At 31.2% G+C, this 27,989-nt stretch overlaps 4 protein-coding genes and 2 non-coding genes across 8 annotated transcripts in view; 4 read left to right on the top strand and 2 right to left on the bottom strand.

Annotated features, from left to right (window-relative positions):
- The window catches only part of klar (klarsicht), a 207,107-nt gene extending 199,877 nt beyond the window's left edge, over positions 1–7,230 (bottom strand). For all 3 annotated transcript variants that reach the window (XM_085189850.1, XM_085189851.1, XM_085189847.1), the window contains exon 1: positions 6,906–7,230. The gene's annotated coding sequence lies outside the window, so the exon portion shown is untranslated. The remainder of the gene's footprint in view (positions 1–6,905) is intronic.
- Positions 3,651–3,723, top strand: TRNAV-CAC (transfer RNA valine (anticodon CAC)). Its single transcript has one exon. It is a non-coding gene; the product is annotated as a tRNA-Val (tRNA).
- Positions 7,231–12,947: 5,717 nt separating the features above from the next.
- On the bottom strand, positions 12,948–15,239 carry mRpL19 (mitochondrial ribosomal protein L19). Its single transcript, XM_085189873.1, has 6 exons — positions 15,032–15,239; positions 14,727–14,963; positions 14,397–14,539; positions 14,010–14,189; positions 13,411–13,565; positions 12,948–13,133 (listed from the first exon to the last, which is right to left on the bottom strand). Exons 1-6 carry the CDS (start codon positions 15,096–15,098, stop codon positions 13,001–13,003), a joined length of 915 nt encoding a protein of 304 aa, XP_085045999.1. The 5' UTR covers positions 15,099–15,239; the 3' UTR covers positions 12,948–13,000.
- A 450-nt stretch (positions 15,240–15,689) lies between these two features.
- LOC146536193 (short coiled-coil protein B) lies at positions 15,690–17,214 on the top strand. Its single transcript, XM_085189877.1, has 2 exons — positions 15,690–16,257; positions 16,365–17,214. Exons 1-2 carry the CDS (start codon positions 15,999–16,001, stop codon positions 16,505–16,507), a joined length of 402 nt encoding a protein of 133 aa, XP_085046003.1. The 5' UTR covers positions 15,690–15,998; the 3' UTR covers positions 16,508–17,214.
- A 1,125-nt stretch (positions 17,215–18,339) lies between these two features.
- LOC146536194 (uncharacterized) lies at positions 18,340–27,979 on the top strand. Its single transcript, XM_085189875.1, has 4 exons — positions 18,340–18,785; positions 19,457–19,583; positions 19,888–20,063; positions 27,039–27,979. The coding sequence occupies exons 1-4, from the start codon at positions 18,420–18,422 to the stop codon at positions 27,135–27,137; spliced, it is 768 nt and encodes a 255-aa protein (XP_085046001.1). The 5' UTR covers positions 18,340–18,419; the 3' UTR covers positions 27,138–27,979.
- Positions 27,503–27,574, top strand: TRNAQ-UUG (transfer RNA glutamine (anticodon UUG)). The gene has a single exon. It is a non-coding gene; the product is annotated as a tRNA-Gln (tRNA).
- Positions 27,980–27,989: the final 10 nt, after the last annotated feature.

Here is a 27,989-nt window from a genome sequence, read left to right on the forward strand (position 1 = left end):
CAAAAAAAATCATCAATTTAATTAGTAAATGACTTAAAATACAATAAACAAACTTATTTTTTTCAAACAAAATAAAAATCCGTATAAAATTATAATAAAATATTCGTAAATAAGTAATCATTTCGCCCGAGTGGGAATCGAACCCACAACCGTTGCATTTACACTCACGCGTATATACCACTAAGGTACGACGGCAACTCTAAATTCACTATATATAATTTCATTTAATTATCTAAATTATATACCAACGTTATAGCTTCAATGTTATTTACACTATTGTGTCAGTTCCCAGCCAGTTCAACGTTATTGACGTGTTTGTGAATCAAACGAATATTGAATTTCATCTTAAATTTCGTCATGGGAAGTATCAATTGATTCGCACGTCACCTTGACTAATGGTCAGATTGAGAAATCTCCGCCTTTATAAAGGTAATTGTGAAGGGCCTTTATAATGTAAGCATAATTTAATAAATCATAGGTACAAAAACGCGCTACGGTATTTATAGATTTAAAATGCATAAAAACATATTATAAGTTTTTTGTCAGCTTCACGCTGTATCCCGCATATATCCCGCAGCAGGGTAGACAGAGCTAGCCTAGTATTGAGAACACTCCTATCCCCACTTTCCGCCGTTTTCTGGCAGTGTGTTTTGATCGGAATTCAACGCAGCACTTTGCTTTGACAACAGAGCGAAGGAATGAAAATAATAAATATCAAGCGGGAACTGAACCCACAACCTGTTGCATTTACAGTAACACGCTTGTGTTCCTGCGCCTACCGACTGGCCTCGCCATAATAAGAAATATACAACAATATAATTTTTATAACAATTATTATATGGTACCATGACTGAAAGTTAAAAACAGAACGGAATGAGAGACTAATAAAAAAAATGTTTTTAATAACATACTCCTTTACATATCAAATGTTCTAAAACTAGATTTGTATCAGCACATCAGATAGCCATATTTTTCAAGAGCAATGATCTATCAATCCTTTTAAGGAGATGTTTAGAAAGGCAGAGAGCGAAATGATTCAGATTACCGTGACATCAAAATGAAATATTGTAACATATTCAGTTAAAAAGGATGCCGATGATAGAATTTTTTGAGACTTAGAAATTTATGGAGAAAATAATCTGATAGTTTATTTTGCATATTTTTTTTTTCTGTTTCACAGCAGAGAGAACTCATTGTTAAGACACACCGTTCCCTACTTTCCTATCAATTTACGAGGCATTGCTTGTTGAGTGGCGGTCAACGTCGCGCTTTTGTCTTGATAACAGAGCAAAGAAATGAATATATAAATAAATATTAATTCATTCTCCCGAGTGGGAATCGAACCCTCAACCATCGATATAGTCACATTAGAGGCACTACGCCACGACGGCCTCATAATTATGTAGACATTTTTATGAAACTTTGCTAACAGTTTATTAGATATTTCACTATACATATAAAATTTTTGCAATAAGACTTTTAAAAAGGAAACTTCTTATTAATTTAAGGTATTGTGAGGCCAGTAGGTACATTCATAATCATAACTGTCAACTTTAGAAATTACATTTGTAAAGTCAACGCCGCGCTTTTGCCTTGGTACTCAGAGAAAAGAAATGATAATATTAATAAATAACAATTCATTCCTCCGAGTAGAAATCGAACCCACAAACGTCACGTTACAGCCATTCAGCACTCATTCTACTTTATATAATAATAATTAATGGAACAAAAATAAAAGGGAACGAAAGTTATAGGGTAAATAAATTCCATTTATCTTCGCTATGGGGAGTCTTATTACATGTATTAAAATACAATGAAGGAGGCAAAGTGAATCATATCCCCAAAAACACGTAAACGGAACGACTTACCCTTATTAAATGCCGGAACCCCACGTCGCGTAATATTTTTATAACTCACAAACACGCAATAGCCCAACGTGTGCGTGATAAGAATGTACTAACTTGCTGATTACTTAACCCAATGAAACATTTTTTTACTTTTTTTTTCAGCTTCACGCTGTATCCTGCTATAGCAGGATAGGAAGGAGTCTAGTGTTATGACACTCCGTTCTCCAGTTTCTACCGAATTCTGGAGACAGCGTGTTGAGTGAAAATATGAAGCATTTAAAAAAAGTATTAATAATACATTGAAAAAATAAAAAATAATAAATTGCAAATTTTTAATGTACGCAACAAGAGAAAGCTAATAAAAAAAATATTTATTAATCATAAAATACTTTTTAAATACTTAATAAAATATTTATGTAGAAATAACAAAGATAACATTTTTAATGAAATAAGCGAATTAAATGAGAAATCTATTTTTACGTGAAAATGAAAACATAAATAAACAGACAGAAAACAAGCAAAGTACGCCCTTGGATCAAGTTCAATTTCAAATGGTGGGCTGTACTTTCAATTACTGTTATGAGAGGCTCATTGCGTGCTATTACCGAGTAACAATTATACAACCATATTTGAAAATAAGGTTGTTTTGATTTCATTCTTCCTTAGAATAAAACTTATGAATATATTGTTTTTTTTTTTTAAGTAAAGCGTATTTGGAAAAGAATTATAGCGTCATCTATACAGAGGGAACCTTGTGTTAAGACACTTCATTCCTTATTTTCTGCCGAATTCTAGAAGCATTGTGTGTTGAGTGGTGGAACTCAACGCCCTGTTTTGCCTCTACACCAGAGCGAAGACAATGGAAATATAACATATTTCTTTATATTAGGAATAAAAATATAAAATCTACAATTTGTGGCGTTTACAATTACATTGTGTACCCCCCTACCTCGCGACGGCATCAAAAGAATATTATTTCTATTTTCATTAATAAAAATACAAATCAGCTTAATACTTTGATCTCTAGATGATGATACGACATATTAATATCTTTAAAATTTCATTTTTCTAAGGAATTGACAAAACCTACCTTACTCAACAACTAATCTTCAACCAATACAATAAAAAACCTCCATAAACAAAGACATCACACCTATCAAAGACAATGAAAACAGACCCCACACGACATCACATATAACAATTACTTACCGCAATCGCCCTTGCAGTGACTCAACACTATATTAATTGAGCGGAGATGAACCTTTTGTTTGACTCGCATTCCTCATCACAATTATCCAGTTGGCTTTGTCTGATTGCGACAGCGATGTCTATCAGTTGAATGTGAGAAACGAATAGCTATTAATGGTGACATAAGCTATGGTAAAAAATAAAGGGCTGTTATGGCGCAATTAAGATAATTGTAAACAAGTATGAAAGTTATAAATCTTAAGTCGAGGAAATATTTGCAATTGCGGTAAAGATGGTTTTAGCAGAAAAGCGTTGGCTTGTGCTATCTGGGATCTGGGATCAGCTAGATGATTGAAAAATGGAGATATAAATAGTTTGGACTCGATTATCTCTAGTCTCTCTAGTCATGGAATAATCCAGAAGATATGCGAGGACCAAATCATTTTCATCCAAGCATACACTTCATGCACACTGTCTTTTCCTTTAAGATTGTGTTATCTATTTATATGTGATGATATCACCAACACTTTTTGAAGAAATATCGCAATTGATAACATTGGTTAGGAAGTTGCAATAACATGTTACCTATTCTGATGTTTGATGCATAATTGTTAAGTTTCCGTAGTGTAGCGGTTATCACGTGTGCTTCACACGCACAAGGTCCCCGGTTCGATCCCGGGCGGAAACAACGTCAGATTGTTTTTATTATTTTAAATCGCAACGTTTAATTACGAAATAGGTATATATATGTGTAATGTTTTTTATTTAAGAGAATTGTTGTTTTTTCCTTGTTTCTTTACTTGGTAGTATTGAAAATTTATATATTGTAAAATATAATATTTAAAGGACATATTTCAAAAAGGTGAAATATGAAAAGGAAACCGACGAGTTACGCGACGGATATCCTTTGCTATTTTTATGTAAACGAAGTGACAACATCATCTCACAAATGTGAAGCATTAGGCAGTCCATCATATAGCAAGTCTATAATATAACACTTCCTCATCAACTATTAATTTACATACAAAAACATGTTAGCTCAGCTTCCTAGTTGGAAAAGACCAAAAAAATATTAATAATTATGTTATTACATTTACGTAAGCTTCAGTTGCAATAAGAAAAACCATCAATGAATTTTCTTTTTATAGATTTATGAGTATAATCCGTAGTTATAAGATATTAATATAATATATTATATTAATATCTTATTTTTAGACGTTGAGATTAAATTACATACGAGTGGAACGACTCTAACCTACGGGTTGCTTAAACGCTAGTTAAAGAAATTGAGTTTGAATATATAATACCTGAAAAGTTTATTTAAATGAACGTTACAAGCGATATTTTTTAATAAAATTTTTAGATTGCTTGCGATTATCTTGTATACGGTATGTTAAAATACTTAATGATAAAATTTCTATGTAATTATATTTTTGTTAGCTTTACGCTGTAGCGTAGCAGGGGAGGCAGATTGAACCTGGGAACGTAGTGTTAGGACACTTCATTCCTAAAAAGGCACTTCCGTTCGACACTTTCTGCCAACTTTTTAAGGCATTGTGTATGTGTATTTAGTGACGGAACTCAACTTGTTTCCTCGATTAGTAACTTAATATATCTAGAGTGTAATAAACAGTAAACATTAAAATATGTTACCAATTTCCGAAATATTATAATTTTCTTTATGTTGGTATTTATCACTATTTCAACATGAGATCACCAATATGTTATACGAGGTAATGCAGTATTAATATGTCATAATTTATATAATCTTTGCTCTGGGTATCGAGGTTCTAGAACCCGGTGTAAAATGGGGAGCGAAGTGTCTTGCCACTAGGCTCCATATGCTGCATGAAGTTAAGAAAATATTGTATTTTCTTATTCAACAATAAGACTAAACTAAATCGTTTTAAGACGTTCACTAACCACCACCACCATTTTAACGCGTTTGTTTTATTGTCATCCGGTTTCGAAAGACAGATAAAGCACGTGTTGATAGCTTGAACACACAAGATAAATATTTTAGGAAATACTTTACAGTATAGGTGTTTTATGTAAAGGTTGCATCATTCCTTATACACGATGACTTAAATTACAATGTTCCAGATTTCCATGAGCTTTCTGCATGTATGGGTTTATGGTTTAAGCATGGGGTTATAAATGGGAGAGGGATAAGGGGGCCAGATGGTCCGTGCCCTCTTCGGAATAGTCTAAGCCCTAGAAATTTTAGTAATACAATAAGTAACATTTACACTAACTTATCTTTGCAAAGCTTTTAAGTTCAGGCGTCAGTCCGTCGTGGCGCAGCGGCAAAGCATCTGATTATAAACAGAAAGATTGTTTTCCAATCGGAATTCTGGGTAAAGAGACAAAATACGGCGTTGACTTCCACCGCTCAATCATGTAAGATATTGAGAATTATCTTAACACTATGTTCTGTCCATCTATCATTTATAGACTAAGTTATGAACAACTTATTATTTTTAATTCCTGTTTCTTAGAAATTAATTGTGTTTAAATATGTATATATGTGAAAAAAAATCTAAGTGGGGTTTAAATAATATTATTCAGTCAAACACACCTTAACTGGACCAGAATGCACTTACATAAAAATAAGTTTATAATTTAATTCACTTACATACAAAAGTTACAATTTTACTTCTCAGAAAAATTAAAACAATGAATGTTAACGACTAATGACTTTATCGTATACTACTATTTTAATATATTATTATAGAAACAGTAGACATCTAATAGTTAAGAAATAGTGGGAGGTGAACCCACTAAAACTATCATTTTAAAGTCATTTTATAGTACAACTGCACCACAAAGGACCCAGACCCAGATAAGTCATTAATACAAAAACTGTAAAACAATGATACAGCTACTCGCTTACCCTACGGAGCACACAAGACAAATATTTTTGTCTAATTGACTTAACTTATCTTCACACTGTATCCCTAGCAGAGTTGTCAGTTATCAGAGAATGGAGAGCCAAACTAACTAACTAACTATTTCACCAAATACTTATATTGCTATTCAATCTATACATACAATTTGTTTGCAGCCTATTAATGCAAGGCATTTACTGCCATTAATATATTCTTTAAATATATAAACATGCATATTTTAACTTTACACAAAATCTGAAATAAAAGTATTGTGTATTAGAAATTTTAATTAAAATTTGGTTTCAATGGAAATTCCTTTCATTCAAAGCCTATTAAATATTGCTAAACATTTAGATAAAGATAGATAGATATATAATATTATTTCATTTATAGTATTATTTGGACATATAAATATGCATATCTAAGTTTTATACACAATTGTAATATAATATTAGTGTATGTATCTAGAAACATAATAACTTAAATATGGTAATTCTTTATATTTCCTTCAGGCTCGGCTCCCACTAAGTATTTTGTAATAGATTAGTGGTATTATTCAATATTACCTTAGATTTAAGACTTATTGTAAACCTGTTTTGTGATCCCTTTGATTACCAATAGAAAAAACTTTCTGTATGGCATACAAACAACATTTTGTTAATTTTTCTTTTTATTTCATTCTCAATATAAAAGGATTTATTATAGACTACTTATAAAAGTTTTTAGATCTTCTCAATCTACTATTAAAAAAAATTAAGTAAACAAAGAAGGCGGAAAATCACTCACGTTAATATTTAATTGCACTCGCAAATCAATAAATCAAGGTTGAACAAAATGCAATTCGAAACACGTAAACAATTGATGACTGTGTATGAAAAATAATAGGATTATTAAAATTAACAAACAATTAATGTATGGCGTATAGTGTTTACTTTTAATTAATGCATTTAATGACAAAAACTGCAATAAAACAAGTACTTACCCGGCGACAGGTGTACCGTGTAGCAATGCAACATGAATTCCAACACGAATCTTATACATCCATAATTTCACAAATTATTCACTTAAACCATCTTATCACATTATCGAGAACTTAAACCACCTAAGCGCGAATCTGTTCCGCAAATATATATTTTTATTTAACAAATTTTAACAAACGAATTTGCAAACCGTCTGTACCGCACGCATTGATTGCACAGTGCACTTGCATAAAAATTTACATGTGAATGCAACGACACGATTTAATTTTTATATCAAATCACATACTAGAATTATTATTCATGAATAGGAAACATTTTATTAGTATTTTATTATGTAGTATTAAATCACTTTAGCTATTTGTATTAGTCGAAATAAGTTAGATAAACATTAATAGTCGTATCGCATAAAGAGTCTCTTTACAGAGTAAAAAAATCTTATAGTACAATTTGTCAAAAGTTTGACATAAATGTGACGCCCATGTGTTTTAATCTGTGCCGTACGTACGCGGCGAACTCTGCCATCTAGTGACAATTTATATTTATATCTTTTTATTTTATAGGTATAACAAAATTTCATTCAATGGGATTTGTTTTGTGCCAGTTTTTTTTTAATTTCATGGTTTTTGTTTTTATATGCAGTCGGGATTTTTTATTTAAAACGCGCGGAGCGCGTGCCAAGTTTCTGGGTTTCAGAACTGGCGAGCAGCACCGTGTGTTATTTTACACGAACCATTTGAAGCCACTTTTTACCTATTCGTAACTCAAAAACTATTCCACCTAAACCTGTCATATTTGGCTCAAATATTTAGACCCCCTACCTGTATACGTGCATAAAATTTCATAAACACAGCTCAAACAGTTATTTAGATAATGACGTCCAAAAATCGTAAATTTTTAGGGGGGTGACTGACCTATAGACCTTAATGTTAACCAAGTTCCAGATGATCTAGAATGGTGAAATTTAGCATCCGGTTAAGTAATTGGGTGTATGTCAAGGGAAAAATCCGAAACTAGTATTTTTTTTAATATTTTCTTATAATTTTTCAATAAATAGATTCAATTAGGAACATTTACTTATAGCACCTGTAATGAAAGCATAGCAATCAAAGTTAATGATAACTGATTTTTAGGCATAGCGCCTGCCAACAAAATAAGAGCAATGCATTGTTTATATATATGTTGCTTTAATTTATGTCACGCGTTAGTAAATATTTTATTTGTTTTGTAGACTAACTTCACTATTACTTACGTAAGCCATCTCAAACAACACGATGCTTTCAAGTATATTTTAAGATAAGATATGTCTCCATTTGTAGCTGAAAATGAGTCTAATTAATGTCCTAAGAAAGCCTGCCATCATGTGGACTTCAAGGGCTTCACGTAAAAATATAAAAATATAATAAATGAATTAACATCCTTCATTATTATTTATTACTAGCGGACGCGCGCAGCTTCGCTTGCCTATTTAAGGGTTAATTCTAATAACCCATAAAACATGTGTTCAATGAAATATTTTTAAGTCTAAATTTCAAATTTTATAATAATCGGTGGCGTTTTAAATATTTTTCTATATTCGGATATATATATATATATATATTCGGATTCGAGCACTATCCTTATAAGTCCTGGGCCAGCCCCTAAGTTGGAAAAGTTCAGGTACCTTGGATCCGTCATGCACGAGTCTGGAGGCATCGATCACGATCTCCATGGTCGGATAAGCGCTGCCGGGGCTAAGTGGCGGGAGGTCACTGGTGTGGTCTGTGATCGCAAGATACCGTCCAAACGTTTTCCGACTTAGGGACTGGCCCAGGACTTATAAGGATAGTGCTCGAGTCTGGGCTCTCGGTGGCCATATACTCGGTCTTTGACACATAGCCAATATGCATTTCATTCATGTAGAATGGTTATGTAACGCTAATGCTGTAGCTAGAATGTATCGGAAAAGATACCAAAACGTTGAATGTCATCCCGATTATCGTGTATTTCGATTTTTCTCTCTTCAACAAAGAAGTAATCCAACAAGTGTCGTACCATTTCGGAATCCAGGTTAAATGCGCCAACTTTTAAAGTTACTTGCAAAATCAGTGTAGTATATTTTTTTTATAATACAGTCGGTTAAATTTGAGTGTAGTAAATATTTTGAATTTAATGTTTGGCAAAAACACGATATTTTATTGAAAACTGATGCAGGTATGTTTCAATCTTAAACTGTAATTCACAGAAGGGTTACTCATGATTACATTACAGAAAAAAAAATGAAGAAAGAGTAATATTTGTAGTCCTGGGACTTGAAAAACAATCACAGGGTGTCGGTTTTTCCGATATTTCTTAAAATCAATATAATATGAAAAATACGTGACAAAGATTTTTTTTTATATTTTTCTCATAACTCTCATGACTTGGTCTATCACCTGGTTTCGTTTTATCGTTGACTCCTGGGACACCCTGTATATAGATAATTTAAACATTTTAGTACTTATTATACTAAGAGTATTTGCATAGTCGATTAACGTATTTGATATTAAATACCTGAAGAACTTTTATTAAATTAGTGAATCACTTTTACATTTTTAAATATAAATTATTATAAAAAAGATACATTTAAAAATATTAAAAAATTACATTTAAAAATATTAAAAAAACCACTCTTCCGAGGGCGGGACAAGGGTCCAAGCCATCGGTGGCTAGGGCTCCAGAGAGAGGAACCTCCGCACAATATGCACCGTCTCCAGTAACACTGCCTTCTGTATCCGGTTCTTGATCCAACAGCTAAGCGATAGCCTCTTAAGGTGTTGGTCGAGGCTTTTCGCTATTAAACCGTTAACCGAAACCACTATCGGCACAATGATAACAAATAACAAATTATTATTACAATATTTAAGTACTAAGTCCTATAAGGGTTCTGTTTTATTGCTTTCGAGGTACAGAATCCTAAAACAGAAAAAAATACACTAAAAAATGGATATAAATAAAAGCTTTTAAAAAGTAATTATATTGATAGAAATATATATAAAATTTAATAATAATATACTATCTGTAAGGTCAGTCGTGGCACAGGGGCATAAAGTGTGACTGTAAAACCTGACTGGTTACTGGTTACTAGTTACTGAGTGTTTTAACACTAGGTTCTCTGTTTACTCTTCTGTGTGCGGGATACAGAGTGAAGCTGATTTGATTTTTATTTTGAAACATTGTCAGCCTACCAGCTATCTTAACAGAAGTAATTATAAAGTAATTATTAACAGTAAAAATTTAAGTAATTGTTAATAAAAAAATAAGAGAAAAAAAGAGAAAATTAAAAATTACTTAAACAAAATAATAAAAAAAACCAAAATGTGGTGTCGTGGGACACCAGTTAGGAACGAAGTTCGACGAACGACGAGTCCTTCGGCTAATGTAGAATCGACACAAATTGCAAAGTGCTCAATTTTATGTAGGTTTTCTTGATTTTCTCTTAAATTTTGCTGATTTGTTTTTATTTAAGTACAAGTAAGTATTTAGAAAATTCAGTATTTTAGGAAATAATAAATTACTTAAAATAAAAAAACATCGTAATTCAAATTATCAACTAAAAAAAGAAAGAGGGAGAAAGAGAAAGGTATTATACACTACTCGTCTGTATATGCGACTATCGCGCCTGCGCACGTCTCATTTGACGGTTTTATTCCACGCATTTTTCTTACGGTTTTACTATCACATTTTTTTCAGTCCGGTCACGCAGCGAAATCCCTATCCCTTCCAAGCCTGCCGTAAGGAACTTCGTTCCAATAAATAAATCCGCTTTACGATGTATCCCACACATAGCGGGGTAGACAGAGGGAACCTAGTGTTAAGACACTCAGTTCCCCTCTTTCCAGCGAACTCTGGAGGCATTGCGTGTTGAGTTATTCCAACAAAATATTAAAATTAGAAAAAGATAATAATAAATTTATCAGATTTCTAAACGCAGCATACATTAATTACTTTATAATCTGACAACTGTCATTTAATCAACAAAATAAAAACTATAGTCGAGATTCATAGATAAATATAATCTAAATTCATATATAATTAAATATCATCTTAAGAGTAATAAAACATAATATTATTGACTATAATAAAAAAAGTAAATACCTAATTATATTAGATACATTTTATTGTACGAAGGCGCTCATATTTTAATGGTTTTTTTGGCCTGGGTTTCATGATTTTACTGGTTTTAGGAACACTTGTAAAAACGGCAGAGAACGAAGTTGACCTTGGGATCATATCAATTCAGATTGGTACCGTCAGCACTTAATAAACTTATTGTTTATATTTTTTCCAAGACATGTTGAACAATGAGTCGTTCAATGGAATTGCTTGTGGGTGAAACAAGAACCTTACACCGAATTGTTCCAATGCCTTCCGATGGGAGCTGTCTCTTCCATGCTTTTGCATATTCTTTGTTTGAGCGTATTGATATACAACAAACTAATAAATTGCGCGAGACTATAGTAGAGTACGTATGTCGTAACTGGAATGATTTAAGTATCTACACTAGCGCTCGAAACGGGAATCCTTACTCTTCTAAAGAAGACATGCTTTGCTCAACTACGTACGGAGCTACTTCCGAAATAAAGGCTGCAGTAGATTTGTACAATATTAAGATAGAAGTGTATTATCACAATGGTGTCCTACTTGGATTATTCGGCGAAGAGAAATGTCCTATGAAGCGCTTATTCTAAACTATGTTTTAAAAAGAGCAACTCTTGAGTTTCTTGCTATAGTAGCTTCCTATAGGAAAAGTACTTGTAATGGCCAAATTGAATAAAGAATATTTTGATTTTGATAACATTATGAACCTTCCTACTTATGATTTCTGTACAAAAAGTAATGATATCCCATCAAAAACATAAATGTAAAAAGAAAGCCAAGTTCTGTAATAAAACGTATGCTTTCAGCGATAAAAGGAGTGAGATGTAAATGTATGCCAAGTTCAATGGTCAGTCCTGAAATTTATTTTTAACAATATAAAATATTTTATAACAACTGAAAATGCCCATTCTTCTTACAACTTGGAGACTTCATTTATGTGTAATATCTGACTTGGCTAGTTTTCAAATTAATTTACATCGATATTAATGAATGTATTCAAATTCTATTCTATTCTATTCAGATTCTATTGTGAATTCATATGAAAACTAGCCAAGTCAGATATTACACATAAATAAAGTCTCCAAGTTGTAAGAAGAATGGGCATTTTCAGTTGTTATAAAATATTTTATATTGTTAAAAATAAATTTCAGGACTGACCATTGAACTTGGCATACATTTACATCTCACTCCTTTTATCGCTGAAAGCATACGTTTTATTACAGAACTTGGCTTTCTTTTTACATTTATGTTTTTGATGGGATCTTATTCTACAAGCGATATCTGCGCATGATTTTCCAAAATAAATTATGTAGGTAGTAGTAATTATGTAGGGCTATTTCGAGAGAGAACTTTAGTCCGTAAAGCTACACCAAATGGAACTTGTATCTCAAATGGCATTTACGACATATTTGATTGTATCTGTGAGAGGAATTTTGGCTGAGCTTGTTAAAATGCTCTGTAACAAATTCTTTACGTTGTTAGTACTTGGACATGACGGACAGGACAATATCTCCAAAATATGTATATATACAAATAGACTTCATAACAACTAACTACTAATTATTTACTCATCAGAATTATTTTCGTAAAATTATAACATGATAATTTAAAAAAAATCCATACATTGATAGCTAAAGTTTCAGCTAAATCATTTTGTAGCAATATTGTTGCATGCAATTATTTATATAGACGTAACTTTTATATTTATGAACTGATTGCAATATGGCCGTCTTGGTGCAGGGGCACAAAGTGTGACTGTAAATACGACTGGTTGTGGATTAGATCCCAGGAAATGAGAATATTTATTATAAATTGAAAAATATAATTTATAAAAGTAACACACAAGAAATTTATTGAATTAATAATAATGGTAACTATTTGTAACTCATACAAATAGGTAACATAGAGTTCATTAAGAAAACAACTTGTAAATTGAATGAACTACTGTATTTGCATTAAAACTATTCATATTATATTAATTTTATCCAAGTTGAGGTTTAGGAGGAACAAATGTACGTTTCCTAGAGAACTTTTTACGTGACACTCTCATTTGTTGCAACTGATTATAAACTTCACTCCAGATTTCTGATTGATCTTCAGCTGGTATTGTTTTTCTGTAAATAAAAAAAATATTTATATTACACATTCAAGATTGCTCATGCTAACAATAAAAATAAAGCTCCAAGAAGCATATAAGATATTCAACATTTGATAATTTACAGGATCACTTAGATGGTATCCAAGAGTTGAGGCTTTAAGTCCAGCTATCAAATTATTACATATTTTTTAAAATTTTTCATATATTTTTTTCAATTGGGTTGTAAGTTTGTTTTATCTACCCTGTAATATGCAGGATATAGTGTAAAGCTAAAAATAAAATATAATCATTACCTGTATTGTTTCATTAAGTCAAACTTCTCCCATGGCGTCTTCCTTAGTTCTCTTCTGACTCTATCTTTTGCTTTCAAGTATTCTTCAATATTTGACACTCCCTTTAGTTCTTGTCTTTCCCACCTTTCCAACCAGGGTCTTGGCTTCAATTTTACCTGCATAAAAAAAATTAAATTATACATACAATAGGGACTTTTTAACTTACCTTTGCATTTTGTCAAATTATATAAATTATACAATTTTGTTACTTAAAATGTACCATATGTGTGTTACTGATATATAAGTCATGTTTCTGTAAAGTTTCGATTAAATCTGTTCGTCATCATTTGCATGAAAGAGGAACAAGCATACATAGATCCTCACAAACTTACACATTTATAATATTAGTAACATAAAAAACACAAGATTAGTATTGGTATAGTAGGGAATTTTCCTGCTTTGGTGAGACAAAAGTAAGGTAATAGGCCAAAGTTTAGAAACACCATGCTTTGCTTCATTACCAAAATGAGAAAATAAAAATATTAAATATTTCATTTTACAGTTGCATGCTTGTGCCTAATGTCTTACGTGACTCTGGTTTTTTTGCAATTATTAAATACCTGCACTGGGTTAATTGGCACTGGTGTTCCTTCAGGTAGTATTTCAGGGTCCATATCCAACGGAAAAGTACAGTACTCAGGTAAGGCATCTCTTAAATAAAACAATTTGTCATCAAGACGCTTCTCCAAGCGGAGAACTTGAACATTTTGAATTGTTGGGTCGTATAACTCATAACGAATCTAAAAATCATTACCAAAAAATCTCAATTTCAAAATTATTAGATAGAAAGCTTAATAAGAATCAATTTATTTCTGATATTTTAAAATTAAGGATTTTTTTTAAAACACAGTTTAATTTGATACAAATGATTTCATAGTAATATATGCCATAAATAACGTAACTACTATCACTAGAAGAAAAATAATATTATTGTATATTTTTTGTACCTCTATTCCTTGGTGGTCAACAACATTTCTTAAAGTAAATTCTGCTCTCAAACCACAGCCTTTTCGTTCGATACATATGCCAACAAATCTGTTAGTTTTACCCTGAGCATGTGGATCAGATATAGTAACAGCTAGGATAGAACCTAAAAATGAAAATGCAACACTAAGATAAGCAACCATTCCTAAATTAAATAACACTGTAAATTTTTGCTAAAGCTGCATTGGAATCTATTGATTTGTTTTAAACAAGACTGTATTGTTTTGCTTCAAATATTTACTTAAAAAATAATTTAAATGTATATTATTTAATGGTATTTATTATCAACTTACCAACATAAAATTCTGGTAAGTCAATTTGACTTCTTCTTTTTAACATATCTGCTCTTTCTAATTTTTCACGCAAAGAGTTTCGCCATTGAGGATTGGGATCTGGTAAAAATTCAGGATATACATGCCGATATTCTAATATCGGATTATGTGACTGTGGTCTACGTCCAGATATTTTTGGTTTTTCTACTTGCGCCGGCACTTCTACTCTGTCTGGTAGAGAAGATAACAAACGGTGATCTATGAAGAGAATATACATTATTATTTTTTTTAATTATTTTAATAATTCAAAATATTTCAATACTAACCTCTTGTGACAATCCATTTAGTCGCACTAAAAATATCAAGAGTTGATTTTCGCATTACTAATGACATTTTTATGTACAATCTCGAATATTACAAATATACAGAGCTATATTCGGAGAAAAATATTACAACTTAGTTTTAATTAATAAACATTCTGATTTCTATCTCTCAACCAAAGAACCACAGAACACATTTACTTGCTCACAACTTTGACCCGTTTGACGTAAACCGTTTGATTTTACAAATAGTTTCTGTTTAAGTTAATTTATTTTTTGTTTGTTTTTTATTGTGTGTTTTAGTTAATTAGTATCAATTGTAGTGTCATAAAGTATTAAAATATAATAAATAAATAAATAGTGTTGTATTGTAAGTGTAACTTGTGCGAAATTTCCTTTTTAGCTGTTATAGAAAATTTAAAATATACACCGTGCATAGAAATGGTTTTAGAATTTAAGTTTCATTTTATCGATGCCCATTACTTTAAATATAAAACAATCGAAATGGAAGTGTGAATCCGCACTGTAAAAAGTCTTTTATACTATAAATAAAGTAAAAAAATATAGGTAATTTATAAAATGTATGTGAAAAACGAAAGCCACCCTAAAATATCCCATTTTTTAGCCGACCGAAGAAGAAGGTATTTTTATTCTGTGGAACATATTACTTACGCCCAATATTAATAATGTATCTCCTATCTCCAGTTAACGTCTATCTCGTACTGTCCGACATGTCTGTCCAATCACTAACCTGCATGCCTACCTCCATCTCTGTCTATTTCAATCTATGGTAGCAATTTTTGGATTAGGATTGGTTATTAACATTGGGCGTTAGTACTTCAGTAGTCTGTCTTTGTTTTTGACTTCCACTTCACAAATGCAGTGACACATGTCATATTAATAAACAATTTTATTGATTAAAAGCTTAAATAGTGACCTAAATTTGTGTCCCTGCCTTATAATTAAATATAAAATGTCTTCACTAATACAAAAATGTAATGATGATAATATCCCTCTTGCTGATGATGATCCACAGGTGATAATAACTGATGAAGTAGATAATCGCTTGGACCATGGAAGGTCTATGGATTCTCTTCCGAGTTCTTATACAGGTTCATCCAGTCCAGGCTTAAATGGCCCTGCTAGTTTTGAGCCAGATTCTGGAATTGATGAACAAGAAGAAAAGGCACGTCTAATATCGCAAGTTTTGGAACTACAGAATACATTGGATGGTAGATACCTATTGTTTTTATTGCTTCCGTGACTTTTATGTGTACGTGAATTAAAAATAATGATTTATTATGATAATTTTGTATTTATAAGTTATATGTTTTTCCAGATCTTTCACAAAGAGTGGACTCAGTGAAAGAAGAAAACCTAAAGCTGCGTTCTGAAAACCAGGTCTTAGGACAATACATTGAAAACTTAATGTCAGCCTCAACTGTTTTTCAGTCTACTACCCCCAATGTATATAAGAAGTAAAGAATTCACCTGCACTTTTTTGCCTTAGTGTTTAGTAAGACTGAGGAAAATGCTTACAAAGATAACATTCTTAGTCTTAGAGTGGAGTGATTTTATATTTATTTTTATTTTACTTATACCAAAAATAAAATGAATTTGGCAGATCTGTCACTATAATGGTGCAAATTATTGATTATTTAACATTTGATAAATAATCATAACAATTTTCATAATATTATGATTATATATCAAATATTAATTTTCTAAAGATTCTTTATTTAGTATTTAACTTGGCACTCTCCAGCTTTATAACTGCTGCCATTTTATATGAAAAGCAAGTATGTGTGAGCTTTGCTGTTTTAAAGCAATTGTAATATTGTAATTGTTCACATATAAAATTTGTAACAGATAGGGTAATTGTTAAAATATAACACAAATTATGTATATTATATTTATACAAAGTATCCTTAATAAATTATACTTTAAAACTTATGACCATGCTTAATAAAACTAAAAATCATATTCAATGCATAAATCATATTACAATAAAAAATTAGATAAATATATTTAAGACCAATTAACTATTTCCTAGTTGATTCATATTTGTAAACATTCCATATATGTATTTTATTTCGAATTGCTCTCTTGTATCTCACTTAATCTCAATTTTTTGGTAATTTTCAATATAATGTTTTGTTTTAGCTTTAAAAATATATTTATTAACTAAATTAGTCTTTTTATTTCATTCGGCCATTCGACATCTAACTGTTGCTAAATCCATTCATTTAGTAATAGAATTTACTATGACAGAGTCAGGTTTAGCAGCCAATTTTAAAAGATTAGTTCTTTATATAATTACAAAGTAAATATTTATATTAAGATGACTCAAGCCAGGTTTAGCGTGATGATCATGGCTGTAACACGCTAGCTGGTGACGCAAATTCATGAAACTATGGAAGTTGGAGTTGGTGAGCTAAAAAACGTACATCAGGTGTCAGTGTGGCACAAAAACTTTGAACATGCAACCGCCAGGCAGCGTTCGCGTGACGCGGTCGTGATCCTTACGTGACGTGAGATAATGTTGTCAGTCTTGAAATGTTTCCCTGAATATATTTTACTTTACATGCTTACTTAGAGGACGCCGTAGCGCAGTGGCACGATCGTACGACTGTAAATGCGACGTTTGTGGGTTTGATTCACACTTGGAGAATAAAATATCTAATAATTTTATTTCTTCGCTCTAGTAACAAGGCTAAGTGTGGCATTAGTTCCTCTGTTATACACACAATGCCCCAAGAATTCGGAGAACGGAGTGTTTAAACAGAAGGTTTTCCCATAACCTGTTATATGCGAGATAGCTGTATCTCGCATATAGCATTTTAAGAGCTTTGACCCTGGTCAAGCTCTTAAAATCTCCATCTAAAAGGCCGGCAACGCACCTGTAGCTCTTCTGGTGTTACACAGGGTCATGGGTGGTGGTGATTCCTTACCTTCAGGTGACCCGTACGCTTGTTTGCCTGGTCTTTTTCCATAAAAAAAAGGTGACTTGAATTAATGAAATAGTAAATAATTTGTATGAAATACTTAATATATGCTTTTACATATATTATATGACGAAGCTATTGAATTATGATGTATATGTTCATAACAACAAAAATGTTTTGTTTTAAATATTCGCAATCAAACTATTTATCATAATTACTTATTATTATAAGATCATGAGATAAGAATGTTTTGGTCGTCATTTTTCCGGAAATTATGTGTTGCAGAATATGTAAACACTTTTGCGTCATCTCTTTCCTACTAATGGGATCAATAGAATATTCTACTACCGCTCTGCTCGCACTATATGTATAGAATAATTTTAGTCGACTTTTGACAGTACTACGAGAAGTACGTTATTAAAGCTATTTCTTTTATAATTTTAAACAAGATGCCGAAAAAACTTAAAGTTGTCGTAAAATCGCTATATTCTCACGAGATTCGTAAGGATGTGAGCTTAGACAATTTAAAATCATTAAAACTAGAAGATGCCTGGCCATTTATCAGGGATGAAATCGAGATTGAAATCGGTAGCAGCCAGCTTGTTTGTATTCCACATATTACCGAAGCGGACCTGTACAAAGTTACGTCTCTGTTTGTACCAAATGAAAAGGAAATAAACGGTAAAATGTTCACACCGCTCGGAGAACTGGAGAAGAATATAAACAAAGAGAAAACTAGTTCAGAATATGTTAACCTGCTGGAACAGGGCAATTTTCATGAAGACGATTTCAAATTTCCACATGAAAGTGTTAAGGTAGGTTGTGGGGACCATAAAACAATAATTTCTTAATTATTATTGTGCCTGATATACATTTTTATTATATAAATACTTGTGTAAACTGACCTTGAGTTGCCTGCTACTGCTAGTCCCGGACAAAAGGTCACACAGGATGGAAGCTTAATATTATAATTTTACGAATATATTATTCTCGACAACTACCCTCGACATACCATATATAAATTTAACATAATTACTGGATGATTAACGACTATAAATGAAGATGTAAAAAATGATTCCAAATTTCAATTGTTTCACAATATTTACTATTTTCGTTTCCTAGAGCTGGTAGCGAGGCAAAGAGCGGAGTTGAGTTTCGCGACTCTAGAATTCGGCGAAATATGAGGAGTTGAGTCTCTTAATACTACATTCCCTCTGCATATCTTACTGCTTATCTGTGGGATACAACATCAAGTTGAAAAAAAAATCCATTACAAAATGGATAATTTAATTAACAATCTTACAGAAGTATAATTTTAAACAATTAGTTTTAATATTATAAAATATATAGCTCCAACAATGATGTGATGTCCTTTAAGAGTATGGAACGGTAGACGGAAGCAATAAGCTTTTTTATAAGGAAAAAAACACAATGTGTATAAATTCATTTTGAAGTATTTAATATTAAAATTACTTTTATTTTTTAGATAACATTGCAAGATGAATCAATAAAAAACAAAGTACGAGTGATTATGGTTAATTTTACTAAATCTTCTATTCCAAAAGGAAAAGATTTTGTGAACAACATATACTTGGATGTGGAAAAGAACAAAGGTGAGACCATTTAAACTAAAATAATATTAATTAAGATATTTGTAAAGTTTATAACCAGAAAACCTGTTATGAAACTAACTGTAAATTTTATAATATAAAGTGTACACTGGTGACTTACAATGATTATTGTATATTAACATAGTGACAATTATCAACAGCACTGTATTATTACATAGAATAGAAATATTTTGCTAAGAATAAAAATTATGGGGCATTGTGGCAGCACTGTGTTCTTAGTTGAATTCCACCACTCAACAAAAATGAAGAGAACTTCCAATATTCTATAAAATATATAATTTTTCAGCTCTAAAAGGCAAAAAGACAGTTTACATGATCTCACATGTACTTATGGCTAAAACAATTGAGTTCAGAGTAACTCAAGGCTCGTCATCGAGAATCTTCCATCTCGGAAATGCTTCACCACTCGTGTTTGGATTGGAAGAATATTTTATTGGTGACGATGGAAAGTTAATTGCGAAGGTTAGTTGTATATTCAATATGTATGTTTTGTTTACAGCAAGCCTCTTCTATTTATAATTGTCTAATTTTGTTCTTAAGAATTTCGTCTCTTTTTTTCCGCCAACGGTAGACAACAGTTGAGATCAATTTTCATTTTATAAGACTGAAAAAATGGAAATTTTTAAATCTTGCACTGCATTATTTATTCATATATATATATTACAATTCGAAAGATAAAGAAAATTTTATATAAATCAATCAAGTTTCTGATATGTGAGAGATCATAAAATTTTTCATTTCTAATATTCTATTTTAATTTATAATATTCACACAGCCCAAGGTTATATGACAATTTTGTTTAATGTGGAAATACCTATTTGTCATACAATTTTAGAAAATCAATCTTCATGACACCTTTGTGATTTATTGTGATTATTTTATCTACATTGCATATAAAATTCAAGGTTTCTCTGCCATTGTTCATTGTACACTAGAAGGGGAATGAATTTTAAAATAAAATATAATGCTTGAATTGAAATAAAAAATATACAAGTACTTATAATATAAGTAAATGTTATTAAACTACAGTGTTAAAGTACAAGTGAAAGTTGAATAAAAAATTCGAAGCTGTACTAAACTCGAAGTTTTTCCTTTGTAACAGAATAAATCCTGTTATTCAAAAGTGACGTAATTATATAAGTTTTGCTTACAATCCGTTGTCACATAACAAACGGATGTGAAATACGGAGTGACGCATTATTTCGCAAAATCCGTAAGTCTATATATTTTTTGGATTAAAATTTTCCCTAACTATGAATGTATTTCTATGCATCAATGCAGTACGTAATACATAGTACTAACATGTGACTCACAAAGACAAACCTTTCCCAACCAAATATTATTTTACGGCTTGTTATCGTCTATTTTAGAACATGGAATTTCCAGGAATATAAGGTGATTTCAGGAAATTGAATGACTAGTATAAGTTTAATGTATTTTCCTTTTGCATAATATTGAAAAGTTAAAGTGAAGTTGTGAGCTTATTTTTTCATACAAAATGCAATATTATAATTTAAAAATAATTACTAGTAGATATTTTACATGCCTTGCATTCGCACTTTACCGACTCAAAAAATGTCAGCAAAACTATACATGTGGAGCTAAAAAAATGTTTTATTGGAAAAAAATAATTAAAAATTTAGAATGAAATTAAACTTTCACTCATTTCGATAACTAGGATTATAAGAGTAACTTATGCGCTGTTCCCATTAATAGCCTTCCTTAAAATATAGGTCAACAAATAATTCCTAAATATTACCATAAAAAGGAATCGAATCCGCTATCTCCTTAGAGTCTACTTTACTTACGAAGACGAAGACGTGTTTAATTTGATACAGGTGTCTTATCAGACAACGTGTCCGTTATTCGAGCTCGAGTTTCTCAACGGGAAGTACCTTTTGTAGCCTTATCTACCGTCAATATTTATAATTTTTCATCACTGCACATTTGTCACGTAATTAGCACGTCGGTGGTGTATAATCACGTATTATATTATGTAAAATCGCTTCTATAACCCAGTCATGTTAGATTTGGCTTTAATCTTCTATCTATATATATAAAATTGAAAGGTCACTCACTCATCACGAAATCTAACAAACTACATGTGCTAGGAATCTCAAATTTTGCATAGAAGTTATTTATAGGACGTAGGTGCTCGCTAAGACGGGAATTTGCAATATTCGACTTCTAAGGGGTTGTTTTTGGGGTCGAAAGTTTGTATGAAACTTCGTTACTACAAATGCTAGGAGACTCAAATTTTGCATAGACGTCACTAGGGCGTAGCCATAGAGACAGAAATTAATAATAATATAGTTCTCGCGGGTGAAACCGCGAGCGGGCCGCTAGTATTATATAAATTTAGGATTTGGTTTTTTTTTGATAGGTAGTATGACATATCATACATATTATATTCATACAAGGATGTAAGTATAATTAAGCAAAGCATGGCGGTAAGGTCCCTCTCTCAACTCGCAATGTCTCCGGAATTCGGAGGAAAGTGGGGAACGGAGTACAGCGTGAAAAATTGAAAACAGATGACTCATAATGGATATATTCAATTACAAAGTTGTTTTATAAGATACAGTGAGAAAACTTAATTTTCAATAAACACCCCTCTTTTCCTGATGTTATATCAATTCTGAGACATTCTTTAAGAATTAACAAAACTAAACGCACTTCGTCTAAGAAACTAAACATTTTCTTTAGTCAGATTACATAGCGTTTAAGGGATATACCTACATTTAAAAAAATATCTATTTCGATGACACTATCACACTTTCCCGTTAATGGAGTGTTATCTGATTAGATTTGTTTTATTTACACGAAGTGCCCAATAGCTATATAACATTTATATTTTACTAATATTTTTTTAGTGATATAGTTGAGGCCGTCGTGGCGCAGCGGCACAAGGGTGTGACTGTAACGCGACGGTTGTGGGTTCGATCCCCACACGAGGAAATGAAATATTTATTTACTTCCTCGAGTGGGGATATGTTTTATTTCCATTTCTTCGTTCTGATGTCGGGGCAAAGCGCGGCGTTGAGTTCTGCCACTCAACACGCAACGCCTTCAGAATTCGGCTGGAAGTGGTACTAGGTTCCCTCTGCCTACCCTGCTGTATGCCGGATACAGCGTGAAGCTGATTTTTTTAATTTAGTGATAGGTTGTATGATATATCATATATATATATATATATATGATATTATATATATTTTACTAGCATTTTTCCTAGCATGTTTTTTTTGAAAATATGATATACGATAATTAATCGTTCATTTGAACTAATAGTAATTTTCTTTTAATAATTTTCGTTGATACCATTAGGTAGGTGCATATAAATATATCTTTAACACTTTGCATTAAAAACATGTTTAACATATTAGCTTTAATTTAATTCTATACCTAGAATACCTATGAATAATAATAACTTATTCAAAATAGCATAGCTTGCCGATAAGATACCAGTCTACTAACAATATGAACTATAAATAGGCTTTATGTATTTATATTATGTATCTATAGGTTTACTTTTATTACATTGATATGATATCTGATAAGAATAAATTAAATGTAAAATTTAACATTTTCTTAGTAATTTTAATATTAAATCTTGAGGCTATCGTGGCACAGTGGAATCACACATCTCTCCGTAATAGCGAACGTTTTTTTTTTAATATTATTATCATTTTGTCGCTCTTGTTCAGTTCCACCAAGATTTTCTCTGTTTACTCTGTTATGACGAATAAAGCTGAAAAAAACTTCACCTAAACTATACTTGATTTTTTTAATTCTGAATTTCATAAAGAAGCTTCTTAACAATTTTGCTTTTTCAAGTTTAAGTATAGCTCGAAAACAAATATAAATATAAGTATATATTATTACAAAAGTAAAAGTTCATCAATTAGGAACAGTTTAATATATTTAAGCGTTTACGGTACATTTACAGCAAGTCTCCAAATAGCTGGCGTACCTATATACCTGATGTAGGTATACGGCTATTTGGCAAGTAATCGAGACATCTGCTATTAATTATTCCTCGAAATATTCTTGATATACGAGTATGTATGTCTTCGGCAGCGTTTGATTTATGGTTAATAAAACTAAATTATTAATTAGCTTAATTATATTTAGGTAGTTACTTTCGTCCTCTACATGTATGTGTATTTGAAAATAATATATAATCTGTATTTTTTTTGTTTTCATTTTGGTAACATTGGTGATTGTAGCTTAGGGAGAATTATCCAATGTTAAAACTTATCGTGTAAAACTAATTTAGAATACAAAAGAAACACACTTAAAAGTGTTTTTTAATAGCCTGGTCTTCTTAGCAAAAACAAAGGCTATAGAAATATTGTATTGTCATAAAATGAAACGAGAAATATTGTATTGGATATGAAATGAGAAATATTGTATTGGATATGAAAACATGTGGAAATTTTCAACCGTATCAAAGAGCAAGAAGTGGGCAAAGCAAACATAGGCGGTAGGAATGGGGGGCAGGGGTAGTCTGTGTCTGAATTTTTATCAACAAAAAATTGAGTTATTAAGTCTGAAAAATTTAATTTCACATTTACACAAAAAGATCGAAACTAAACTAACCGAAGAGAAAACGAAAAATAAAAACGTTAGAAATGGATAATTGGAAGATTTTCTTATATATATATAATATATACAGATGAAGGTAGTAAAAATGTATAAGAGAGCGGAGAAATATTAGAAGAATATTCCAACCGCACTGCAATTGATGCAAATGATCTAGAATTACAAATATTAATAGATCCATGCATCCAATAAACGTGAGCGAGGTATTACTGAGACGTTGTTGAGGCTGGTCCGACATCACGTTTCATCTACATAGATATCTATATTTATTTATTGAAGAAATTGTCATTGCAAGGAGATTCTAAATATTATTTATCTTGTTAATATTAAATATTTTCATATACCTAGCACTTTTTTTGCATCTAATACCTACTTGTTATTCATGATGTATTATCTTCTTCTTCCTGGCATTAATCCCGGCTACTACCAGGGTCTGCCTTCCTACTCAACCTACTCCACTTTGCACGATCTTTTGCGTCCTCGGTGATTAGACCATTGGCTCTCATGTCCTGCATCACGACATTGCCATTGCCATTTGCCAACCAGCTTCCTTGGAGGTCGCGCTCCAGGAACTAGTTGGATGTCGTGGACTGGAACTGGCGACGCTCTTGGAGCTTATCCGCTATATTACTGATGTATTATACTATATATAAACTGACATGACTAGCCAGGGTCCACGCGTCAGATTAAACACTATGTATTTACTTCTTCTTTAAAAAATGCGCCTCTAGAAATCTGTCCAAATAACGTCCAAGAGGCGCGAATTCAAATCTCGCTACGTTCAATTTTTTATATGTTTTCTAAATAAGTATTTTGCTTTCTTAAATGTGGAATAGTACTTTAAAAATGTTAAAAATCCGGTGGAATTGTCAGCACCACTTTAAATGAAACCACAGTTTTACCAACTTTATAAAAGTCTTATATTTTTAATGACCTGGGATTTCCTTCTAAATCGGGGTTTTAAGACGATGTTGTTTATGATTTTATATTTGTAACTTTTATATATGTGACATTGAAATGCCTTTTTTCTTAGAAAAATAAGAGTTAAATTACTTTTATAAACAATCGTATAGCAAAATAGAAATATAAATAACTCTATTAGGTATATTATTTACGTAGTGTCCTCGGAAATCTATTAGCTTTTAATTATTATATATTTATAATACAAATGTTTTTATCAAACGTTATCAGTAAAGGTCGCGACTATGTGGGTGTGGTCCATATAAAAGATATTTAATAAGTATAAATTAATAATATTATAATAATAAATTATATTATTTATCAGTGCCTTAGTGGTTGGGACGTGTCTGATAACACGTGGTCAATGTGTGACACGAGGGAATGTCTAGAATTCTTTTAAAAATAAAAGAACTCCGTCAGGAAAACCTGACGGAGTTAGAAAATTTTATTTAGTTTCTTTGTTGATTCTGGCACAAAGAGAGGGATTACCTATGTGTAAAACTTTAATTGAAATCTTATTATGCTCTATCTATATTAATAGACACAAATGAATATCTTAATCTATGACTTATGCTATATATTATAATTTATTACATTATTACACTAAGTTATAAAAATATACTTATATTCAACCACAGGTCTAAAAAAATTTTCCTCTATTGAATAGTAGATATAGAGTACCTACTTAGTCCCTGAACTCCCTGACTCACTTTACAAAACTGTAATACAGTTGAAATGTTGTGAAACTACATGAAACAAACGACACCAGTATGGCTTCACATGCGTTTTGTGTTTATTCTTAGCGGTATTCAGAGATAGACTGTGCTTAATAGTAAACACTAAACACTTTAGTAAGTACTTTAGTTTAGTGATACTTTATTTATATATTTGTAATATATGAACAATTCTAGATTTCCTAAACAAATATTTTTTCCATTTGAGGCCAGTCGTGGCGCGTGTGACTATAAACGCAACTGGTTATGGGTTCGATCCAAAGGCGACGAAATAAATTTAAATTTTCATTTCTACGGTCTGGTCCAGGCAACGTGCGGCGTTAAGTACCGTCACTTAATACGCAATGGCTCCACAAATATTATTTTAGGGCAAAATATCGATATGTATAGAAATAGGTAGACTTGTTCTAATTATTTGTATTAGACGGTTAGATACGTGGTATCGATATCATTGTTGATCTAGTACTTGACTGGAAAAACACTTGAACAGAAGTTAAAGTTACTCACAACCAAGTCTGCTTTTCAATTTAATTCAAGACGATAATAAACTAAAGTATATACTCGTGGTATATATATTTAGTTACTTTATTTTATTATTTAATAATTTTTATTAAGTAAAAAGGTATTTTTACTCTCGATATGATATTCTGTAAGAATACGTTAATTCCAAGGTATTATTAATAGGTTATTATTTTTAGAATAATATTTAATTACATAACTTGTCTCTACAGCGCCAACATGATAGGCAGATGTTGGCACGTGATCACATATACACGAGCCGGCCATCGAACTCGCGACCTCCGCTGTCATACCTAACTGTTCTGACGCTCTTAACTTTTTTTTATTATATTTATTAAAACCAGTATATTAGTAGTAGTTATTCATTATTCTTATTAACTGACTAAGATTTGTTCTACTAATTGCAGAGTAAATCTAATATTAAGACCGCGACCAAGTTTGTGTGCCGATTTTACAGAAATTCCTTGTTAGGTGGCAGAACGGCGGAACTTAACGCCTTGCCAACGCTTTGTTCCACTAGGCTGCGTAAATAATGATCATTTAAATATTCTTCCTACCCCAAATGATGACGTCAAATAATGTATTCAATATTATATTAATCATCACTTTCCTTTGTTTCCAGGAACCAGTGAAAATTAAATCCAAACTGCTCCACTGGCAGAAGCTAGATCCCTCTGATCATCTCTACATACCAGGGAAGGATACGGCCAGCGCTTATTAGAACGTAAATCTTTACTTCTATAGCTAAACCCCATACATAGGTTAATTAGGCATTGAAATTTAAGGATTTTTTTCCCTATTTTTTATGTGGCTGTTAGTATTGTACTTAAAAAAGTGATATGTACTGAAGTTTTCGTAACATTTAAAGAAATGTTTATTTTATGATAGTTTTAGCAAAAATCAAGACATCACTGTTTATATTATAAGATACAAGAAATACCATTTTAGGTAATAGTAGTAAATATTATGAATCAATAATATTTATACTGTAATTAACAAAACGTATATATATTAAAAATTTAAATTTATAAAGAGAATATGAGTAAAAAAACAAAAGACACGAAAAAATTGGAGCAATCTAATATCGGTTCCATGGTGTAATGGTTAGCACTCTGGACTTTGAATCCAGCGATCCGAGTTCAAATCTCGGTGGAACCTGATATTTTTGCTTTTTTTTCTTTCTTTTATCTATTTTTATTTTCTTTTATTTTTTTAAATATATAATTAATATTGTATAATTTATATTGATTGTATATTTTTATTTTTTTCTTTGTTATTGTATGGCGATTACGACGTAGTATATCGAGCCGAGGTCAAACATTATTATAATTATGTAATATAAACAAGTTTATTATTAAATTCTTATATTATTTACATAATATGTAGTATAATAGTAATATGTTACTATGATATTTTTTTTACTAAAACTATTTTTTACAACGTTATACGCAATTTTAGTAGATGAAAATAAAACTTGCTTCTTATTACTTAAAAAAACATTAGATACTGATATTTTTTATCATGTATGGGGTTGTACTTAGCACAGGTTTGAATCACAGCTCTGTTAAGTAAA

Source organism: Heliconius melpomene, chromosome 9, assembly GCF_056956725.1.
Source record: "Heliconius melpomene rosina isolate 202511_hmr_F chromosome 9, ASM5695672v1, whole genome shotgun sequence".
Lineage (NCBI taxonomy): Eukaryota > Metazoa > Arthropoda > Insecta > Lepidoptera > Nymphalidae > Heliconius > Heliconius melpomene.

Excerpts from the sequence above, each read along its gene's own strand:
- LOC146536193 (XM_085189877.1), top strand. The coding sequence starts at position 15,999 with ATGTCTTCACTAATACAAAAATGTAATGATGATAATATCCCTCTTGCT. Across the intron at positions 16,258-16,364 it reads ACTACAGAATACATTGGATG|ATCTTTCACAAAGAGTGGAC; the intron begins GTAGATACCTAT and ends ATGTTTTTCCAG.
- mRpL19 (XM_085189873.1), bottom strand. The coding sequence starts at position 15,098 with ATGTCATTAGTAATGCGAAAATCAACTCTTGATATTTTTAGTGCGACT. Across the intron at positions 13,566-14,009 it reads TGCCAATTAACCCAGTGCAG|GTAAAATTGAAGCCAAGACC; the intron begins GTATTTAATAAT and ends TTTTTTATGCAG. Across the intron at positions 13,134-13,410 it reads GACTTAATGAAACAATACAG|AAAAACAATACCAGCTGAAG; the intron begins GTAATGATTATA and ends TTTTATTTACAG.
- LOC146536194 (XM_085189875.1), top strand. The coding sequence starts at position 18,420 with ATGCCGAAAAAACTTAAAGTTGTCGTAAAATCGCTATATTCTCACGAG. Across the intron at positions 18,786-19,456 it reads TTCCACATGAAAGTGTTAAG|ATAACATTGCAAGATGAATC; the intron begins GTAGGTTGTGGG and ends TTTATTTTTTAG. Across the intron at positions 20,064-27,038 it reads ATGGAAAGTTAATTGCGAAG|GAACCAGTGAAAATTAAATC; the intron begins GTTAGTTGTATA and ends CTTTGTTTCCAG.